General features: G+C 45.8%; 1 protein-coding gene across 1 annotated transcript in view; it reads right to left on the reverse strand.

The window, feature by feature from the left end:
• Positions 1-7,539: 7,539 nt before the first annotated feature.
• LOC137537282 (zinc finger protein 184-like) overlaps positions 7,540-9,205 on the reverse strand; it is a 127,520-nt gene continuing 125,854 nt past the window's right edge. The window contains exon 10 of the mRNA XM_068259362.1: positions 7,540-9,135. Within this exon, the coding sequence (XP_068115463.1) occupies positions 7,964-9,135 (1,172 nt within the window). The 3' untranslated portion in view covers positions 7,540-7,963. The remainder of the gene's footprint in view (positions 9,136-9,205) is intronic.

The raw sequence follows: 9,205 nt of genomic DNA on the forward strand, positions 1-9,205 counted from the left end.
TGTTTTTAGAACAAAAAAAGTCAACCTTCAAATAATTATGTTCAGTTATGCACTCAATACTTGGTCGGGAATCCTTTTGCAGAAATGACTGCTTCAATGCGGCGTGGCATGGAGGCAATCGGCCTGTGGCACTGCTCAGGTGTTATGGAGGCCCAGGATGCTTCAATAGTGGCCTTAAGCTCATCCAGAGTGTTGGGTCTTGCATCTCTCAACTTTCTCTTCACAATATCCCACAGATTCTCTATGGGGTTCAGGTCAGGAGAGTTGGCAGGCCAATTGAGCACAGTAATACCATGGTCAGTAAACCATTTACCAGTGGTTTTGGCACTGTGAGCAGGTGCCAGATCATGCTGAAAAATGAAATCTTCATCTCCATAAAGCTTTTCAGCAGATGGAAGCATAAAGTGCTCCCAAATCTCCTGATAGCTAGTTGCATTGACCCTGCCCTTGATAAAACACAGTGGACCAACACCAGCAGCTGACATGGCACCCCAGACCATCACTGACTGTGGGTACTTGACACTGGACTTCAGGCGTTTTGGCATTTCCCTCTCCCCAGTCTTCCTCCAGACTCTGGCACCTTGATTTCCGAATGACATGCAAAAGTTGCTTTCATCCAAAAAAAAGTACTTTGGACCACTGAGCAACAGTCCAGTGCTGCTTCTCTGTAGCCCAGGTCAGGTGCTTCTGCCGCTGTTTCTGGTTCAAAAGTGGCTTGGCCTGGGGAATGCGGCACCTGTAGCCCATTTCCTGCACACGCCTGTACACGGTGGCTCTGGATGTTTCTATTCCAGACTCAGTCCACTGCTTCCGCAGGTCCCCCAAGGTCTGGAATCGGTCCTTCTCCACAATCTTCCTCAGGGTCCGGTCACCTCTTCTCGTAGTGCAGCATTTTCTGCCACACTTTTTTCTTCCCACAGACTTCCCACTGAGGTGCCTTGATACAGCACTCTGGGAACAGCCTATTCGTTCAGAAATTTCTTTCTATGTCTTACCCTCTTGCTTAAGGGTGTCAATGATGGCCTTCTGGACAGCAGTCAGGTCGGCAGTCTTACCCATGATTGCGGTTAATGAACCAGGCTGGGAGTTTTTAGTTTCAAAAGTTTTATTGAAAATTGCAGTGAAAATTGACAGCATTTAGATAGACCCTTATTCAGGGCCAATGTTATGTTAAATACAAAAGTCAATTATTAGCTAACAAATAGATCAGAGTATTAACAAACCAAGAAACAGACAGGTCATATGAATATTTTTGTAGCTATACATCCACAAAGTTCTTCTATAATTACAAATAGCATGTATTGGTGCTCCTAGAAGGAGAGGGCACTGGCTCGTAGGCCTAGGGCTGGTGATGCCGAGAGCCAGGGTTGCCAAGTACGTGTAAAGGATAAAGTAGTATCGTTTATTATGGCTAGGAGCCTTTCAGCTATTAAGATCTCTGTAATTATGGCATCTGTCATTTCAAATGATAGGGTCGGCTTCAGCCATTGGCGGGCAATGTGAAGTCTAGCCGCTTTGGCTATGTGTTGTGCAAGTCTGTGTTGTGGGTATTTCCACCTTAGTGGTTTATGCCCCAGGAGTAATTGAAGTGGGTCCGGTGCGAGAGAGGTTTCAATGGCCGTGCCTATAGTAGAGGCCACTTGTGCCCAGTATTTTTGAGCTATAGGGCAGAACCACCAAATATGGGCCATGTCACCCAGTTGGCCACATTGCCTAAAGCAGCGGGGGGATTTGTCTCTGGACATGGCATGAAGTTTCTGGGGGGTGAGGTATGTGCGATGGAGGATTTTGAAGTTTGTTTCGATATGCGAGAAGTAGCTGCTTCCTTTAGCCAGAGTGAGGCAGCATTTAGACCATTGTTTGAATGTAAGGGTCGTGCCTAAATCGGTTTCCCAAGCTACCATCGCTGGGATTTTTACTGTGTCTAAGGGTTGAGATATGACTGAGTAGAGATAAGAAATGAGACCGCCCTCCAGAGGTCTCTGGTCACACCAGTGCTCATAGGTGGTGCGTGGGGGAAGGGGGAGCGTAGACTGGGTTAGTGTGGTTAGGTAATGGAAGATTTGTAGGGCCCTAAAGTATTCTTTAGGTGGGAATGACGTGTGAGTACAAAAGTTTGCCCAATTTGGGAGGCGATTGTTAACCAAAAAGTTGGAGATGGTTATAAAGTTATGGTCCTTCCACCATTGAAAGGGTCGTAGCTCCCAGCCAGGGGGAAAGCCGGGGTTCCCAATGATTGACATTTGTAGGGGGATAGGAGATTGAAGTTTTTTGGCTAATCTGAGTTTGTTCCAGATAGTAAGGGAATGAGCTGACAGAGGTGATTGTGTTTTGTATTTGTTTGGAGCAAGTTGAGGGGACCACTGGAGGGCCGCCAGGTTAAGTGGAGCAAGGAGATCATTCTCTATGTCTGCCCAGAGAGGATGGTTGTTAATAGAGTGTAGTTGTGCCAGTTGGGCTATTTGAGCAGCCCTGTAGTAGCTAAATAGGTCTGGGACACCTAGCCCTCCTCTTTCTCGATTAAGGTGCATGGTGCTCTGTCTAATCCTACTTTTCTTATTATTAGCTATGAATTTAAAGATAGAGGTCTGCAGGTCTTTGAGTGAGGCTTTAGTTAGCTGGATAGGTAGTGTTCTGAAGAGGTAAAGGAGGCGCGGTAATAGGTTCATTCGGACCGAGTGGATGCGGCCCGACCATGAGATGGAGGGAGAATTCCATTAGACCAAATCGTGTTTTAGTTCAGAAATCATTGGCTTATAGTTTAATGAAGACAGGTCAGCAGGGTTCGTGGAGATCTTGATTCCTAGGTAGGTAATATATTTTGACTGATAGGATAATCCCATCTTAGTGGCTAAAGCCTCCGCATTTCGTTTAGACATGTTTGCGAACAGTATCTCAGACTTATTAATGTTTAGGGTAAGTCCAGATAGTTGTCCAAATTGCTTGACCAGTTGAAGCAGGTTAGGAATAGAGGTGTGGGGTGAAGAGAGCGTTAGTAGGAGATCGTCCGCGAATAGGCTGGCCTTGTATTCGGAATTTCTGACCTTAATGCCTTGTATGTCAGACATGGCTCGTATTTTATTAGCTAAGGGTTCTATTGTAAGGGCGAAGATGGCAGGGGAAAGAGGACAGCCCTGTCTCGTTCCTCGTTGTATGGGGATGTTTACCGGGAGGTCAGTAGGAAGTTTAAGGTGGGCTGAAGGATTGGAGTAAAGACATTTGACAGCTTGGAGAAAAGGGCCAGTAATTCCTGCATTATGGAGTGTGTCAAGCATAAAGGGCCAATCTATCGTGTCAAATGCTTTCTCCATATCTAGTGAGAGAAGTGCAGAGGGGGTTTTGTTTGATTTAACTATATGTAGCAGGTTGATGATTTTTCGGACGTTGTCTGGGGCTTGGCGGAGCGGAACAAAGCCTACTTGGTCTTTGTGAATGAGGGATCCTAGCACTTTATTTAGTCTGGCTACTAGTATGGCAGTTAAAATTTTATAATCGAGATTGAGCAATGATATGGGCCTATAGTTTTTGATATCTAGCGGGTCTCTTTTTGGTTTGGGGATAACAGCAATAATGGATTGGAGAAATTCTGGGGGAGGGGTTTTGCCGTCCAGAATAGAATTAAATAGTCTTTTGAGGTAGGGTGTGAGGATTTTTTTAAATTTTTTATAGTATATGGCCGTAAAACCGTCGGGCCCAGGTGCTTTCCCGTTCTTTAGTTTTTTAATGGCTAAAAAAATTTCGTGGTCGGAGACTGGGATGTTGAGAGCGCTGGCTTTATCTGGTAGAAGTTTGGGATGTGCTAGGCTTTGGTAGAATGGATTGTTGGATTGGCGGGTTGTAGGGGGTGTTTTGGTGGCGTATAGCGATTTGTAGTAATCCGCAAATTCCGAGTGAATTTTAAGTGGGTCAGACGTAATTGTTCCCATTTTTGTCTTAATTTGGAGGACTTTGTTGATAGAGTGAGTGTGTCTAAGTTTACGGGCTAGCCACGTATTAGGCTTGTTGTATTGTACGTAGGCTTTTGACTTGGTCCATCTAATGGCTTTTTCTGTTCGAGCTGATAGAAGTATGTCTATTTGGTGTTGAGTGTCCTGAATTTGTTTGTATAAGTATCTGGAAGGGGAGGAGGCATGGGCCGTCTGCAAATGGAATAGTTTGTGTTCTAGATTAAGTTGTTGGTTGGTTTTGGCTTTTTTCTTTTGTGCAGCAATTTTTATTAGTTGCCCCCGGATGGTAGGTTTGTGTGCCAGCCATAAAATGTCTGGTCTAATGTGGTCTATGTCATTCAATTGAAAATAGTTTGTTAGGTGTTCTTCCATTTCAAGGACCGTCTCCCCATCTGTTAAGAGGGTCTCATTAAGCCTCCAGGGGGGTCGAGCAATAGGGGTGGTGAGGGACGTGCACGCTATCCAGACTATGTCATGATCTGACCAGGTGCTAATCATGTGCCTAGCGAAGATCAGATTGGGTATTAGGGCAGAGGATAGGAGTATGGCATCTATTCTAGAGTAGGTGTGGTGTGCAGAGGAGAAAAAGGTATAGTTGCGGGAGGTTGGGTTAAATTCTCTCCATGCATCTACCATATGTGTCTCAGTGAGCGTTTTGCGTAGGGATGTGGAGAGTTGACGCTGCCTGGAGGAGGGGGGTTGCTGTGATCTATCTATGGTTGGGTTGGGAGCGATGTTAAAATCGCCCGCCCATATGGTGTGATAGGACTGGTAGTTTTCTAGATGTTTTCGGATCGCATTGATAGGGGTCAGAGGTGCTTCAGGCGGAGCGTATAGGTTAACTATGCATATTTTACGTGATTGTATTGAGCCTATCAAGATAGTATAGCAGCCTTCTTCATCGTTAATGCAGTTTTCTAGGACAAATGGCAGGGAGTTCTTGAGAAGGGTAAGTACACCTCTATGTTTAGAGGGAGCCGAGGAGACAAAGTGTCGCTGATATTGAGTGTGGAAATATTTGGGGAATGATACTTTAGTAAAGTGCGTCTCTTGAATACAAATTATATCCGGAGAACATTTCTGATAGTCTAGAAAGGCTTTTCTCCGTTTAAATGGCGAATTTAGGCCTTTGGCGTTGTGGGATATAATATTGATTTGGGCCATATTGATTAGGGTTTAGTAAGTGCTAAAATTTGTAAGCGACAGGGAACAAGCAACAGTGTGTCTCCTCCATCAACTGGAGCATCTATTTTAGAACAGTAGATTTGCATAATATCATAGACCTGTAAATAAACATAAACATACAACAATAAAGGTGGCCAACATGGCCTAACTCTAATGGTAATGTGGTTATACGATTGATTAGAGGAGAAATTCCTCTTAAGAATGAGGAGGGCTGAGAGCAATAATAATGCGCCTTCGGCCCTGCTCATTAGGTGGGGGACAGCATTGGTGTCCTCAGCAAGCACCCATGGCAGGGTGAGAAAACATTAAAGTTAATGCTTGAGTTATTTTTTATGTGTGCCAACAGCACCATCTAGTGGGTGGTAGTTATAATTGAAAATAACCTTGAAAGTCAGATAGGCAGGTTTACTCAGAGAGAGCGTAGCATAGTTTCGTGTAAGGAATGAGTAATTTTCCCTGGAGTTTTGTTACAGTTGGTCATCTGCGGCGGATGAGTTGAGTTGTTGAAGCCCATTTTCAGCTCAGCATGGGGCGTGTAGGGGTAGTGTTGAGGCTGGGTCCATGGCTGTACAGGGTGTTAATTGCCCTTAACTGTGGTCCCAAATGCTATAAGATCGGGGTAATCTCACATGTCTAATAGTGATAAGTGGATAGCGGTGGGTTCCAGCTAGTTCAGTGGCAAAATGGATCGTCCGCAAGTGACGTTGAAAGGGTATGTGGGGAGTCCAGGGTAGGCTGGAAGTCTATGTTCCCTCTTAGGACAGGGGCTATATGGGTGAGATAGGATGTAATGTACTCACATGTCCCTGTAGAGAGAGATAATTCAGTTTTTCGCTTCAGATTGATTGTAGGTCTAGACTGTTTGTAGGTAGAAAAGGCTGACCGTTATAGATATAACCTTAGGTCGAGGGGTGTGCACCCGAAGGGAGCTCACACGGGTTGGGATGAGCGCTGTCTGCTCCTTCTGGAGGACCATGTCCTGGACGGGCGCGATGACCTTTGCGGCAGTGTTGTGGGAGGCATGGGTTCCATCTGTATGCCTGTTCGTTCTAGCAGTCTGCGGCCTTCCTCGAGTGTTCGGCAGGAATATACTGTGCCGTTGTGTGTGAAAGATAGAGAGAAGGGGAAGCCCCATCTATACCTCACTGCGGCCTTTTGGAGCGAGGTGGTCACAGGGCGGAGGTTTCGGCGGCGCTGTATGGTTGATGGCGCCAGGTCTGCGTACAGCTGCACCGAGCTCGGAACGCCGGGGAGAGCGGTAAGGTTTCTGGCCGCTTCTAGTACAAGGTCACGGATTTCCTCATATTGGAACTTGAGGACCACATCTCGGGGCAGGTCAGGGTTGCGGGGCTTCGCCAGTGCCCGGTGGATCCTGACTATGCGGAAAGAGCCCTGGTCTACCTGAGGAAGGAGAGCAGTGAAAAGGTTGAGGGCCGTGGGCTTCAGATCCGTGATTGACTCTGGAAGGCCTCGTATGCGGACATTCGCTCTCCTGCTGCGATTTTCGGCGTCTTCTAGCCTGAGCTCCAACATTTCAATTTTCTCGGCTTGCTGGTCTATTTGGGATTTGTCATCCTCTTGTGCCTCAGCTATGTCGTCGACCTGTTTTTCTATTGCATCTACTCGGTAGCCCAGATCTTTAATTTGGTCTGTAATGCTCTTGACTGCCTCTTTCAGTTCAAGTCTGAATACTCGCTGGATGTGTGTGAGGAGATCCTCATGAAGCGGAGGTAGTTGTGGTGTCAGGTCTAGGTCCGGGTTGAAAGCAGGGAGCATTTCTTGTTTGTCTGGAGTGGAAGGGCCGCTCCTAGATGCCTGGCTCGTCCCGTCGGCCATCTTGGATTGGGCGGGGCGGGAGGCGGCTTGAGAAGAATGCTTTGTAGAGGGCGTAGAGGTGGGATTTTTCTGCCCGTTTTTCTCCTTTCCTTTTCCCGACATGTTCGGTAGTGATATCCCCAAGATTGAGGGCTGTGGCAGTGCTGGAAGTTGTTGCTATTGCGGGTGGTAGCTTGCCAAGGAGCGGAGCGGCGAGATCTCACATGTGGTCTCGTCGGCGCCGCGCATGCGCCCTAGGCTGGGAGTTTTTAAAAGCCTCAGGAATCTTTTGCAGGTGTTTAGAGTTAATTAGTTGATTCAGATGATTAGGTTAATAGCTCGTTTGGAGAACCTTTTCATGATATGCTAATTTTTTGAGATAGGAATTTTGGGTTTTCATGAGCTGTATGCCAAAATCATCAACATTAAAACAATAAAAGGCTTGAACTACTTCAGTTGTGTGTAATGAATCTAAAATATATGAAAATCTAATGTTTATCAGTACATTACAGAAAATAATGAACTTTATTCACAATATGCTAATTTTTTTGAGAAGGACCTGTTTATATATATTAATTATAGGAGACAGGCAGAGAGGGGACCGTAGTAATAGCAGTAGTAGTTGTCACTGACTGTCGTCGTCGCACAATATATTGTAGCGGAGCGTACAACCAGCCAATGCCACAACCTAGGAAATGCCTGACGTACGCTAGGGACCAACGCTTACAAACGCCTGGAATAGCAAGCAACTGCTGGAGGAGTCGGAGGAGTTTTATATAGACAGCCAAAGAGCAGCAACAATCTAATGCACTGACCAGCATGAGAGTCCTCGGGAATCAGCGTAAAATGCTGCCATGTAAAAAGAAACACAAACATTAGAAAAGAACATTTATGGCCAAAACACTTCCCACACTCAGTACACACATCGGGCTTCTCACCAGTGTGACATCTCATGTCTCATAAGGCTTCGTTTCTCTCCAAAACATTTCCCACACTCAGCACATGAATAGGGCTTCTCACCAGTGTGACATCTCATGTCTCATAAGGCTTCGTTTCTCTCCAAAACATTTCCCACACTCAGCACATGAATAGGGCTTCTCACCAGTGTGACATCTCTCATGTCTGACAAGGCTTCCTTTCCGTCCAAAACATTTCCCACACTCAGCACATGAATAGGGCTTCTCACCAGTGTGAGATCTCTCATGTCTGACAAGGCTTCCTTTCGGTCCAAAACATTTCCCACACTCTGCACATGAATAGGGCTTCTCACCAGTGTGAGTTCTCTCATGCGTGACAAGGTGTATTTTACGTCCAAAACATTTCCCACACTCAGCACATGAATAGGGCTTTACACCAGTGTGAGATCTCTCATGTTTGACAAGGTCGGATTTCAGTCCAAAACGTTTCCCACACTCTGCACATGAATAGGGTTTGACACCAGTGTGAGATCTCTCATGTACAACAAGCTCTGATTTCTGTCCAAAACATTTCCCACACTCAGCACATGAATAGGGCTTCTCACCAGTGTGAGATCTCTCATGTATGACAAGGCGTGATTTCTGTCCAAAACTTTTCCCACACTCAGCACATGAATAGAGCGTCTCACCAGTGTGAGATCTCTCATGTATGACAAGCTGTGATTTCTGTCCAAAACATTTCCCACACTCAGCACATGAAAATGGCTTTTCACCGGTGTGAGATCTCTCATGTCTGACAAGGATTGATTTCTGTACAAAACATTTCCCACACTCAGCACATGAATAAGGCTTCTCATCAGTGTGCGATTTCTCGTGACTGACAAGATATGATTTCTGCTTAAAACATTTCCCACACTCAGCACATGAATAGGGCTTCTCACCAGTGTGAGATCTCTCATGTTTGACAAGGTTTGATTTTTGTCCAAAACATTTCCCACACTCAGCACATGAATAGAGCTTCTCACCAGTGTGAGATCTCTCATGTCTGACAAGGTTTGATTTCTGTCCAAAACATTTCCCACACTCAGCACATGAAAATGGCTTTTCACCGGTGTGAGATCTCTCATGTTTGACAAGGTTTGATTTCTGTCCAAAACATTTCCCACACTCAGCACATGAATAGGGCTTCTCACCAGTGTGAGATCTCTCATGAATGACAAGGTGTGATTTCTGTCCAAAACATTTCCCACATGTGGAACAGGAATAAGACCCTCCAGCAGGGGGAGAGCTGTGCTGGGCATGAGGCCCCTCAGGGTTAGACAGGTGAGGGGAGTCTGGGGG

The sequence above is a fragment of the Hyperolius riggenbachi genome, chromosome 10 (assembly GCF_040937935.1).
Source record: "Hyperolius riggenbachi isolate aHypRig1 chromosome 10, aHypRig1.pri, whole genome shotgun sequence".
NCBI classification, from domain to species: Eukaryota; Metazoa; Chordata; class Amphibia; order Anura; family Hyperoliidae; genus Hyperolius; species Hyperolius riggenbachi.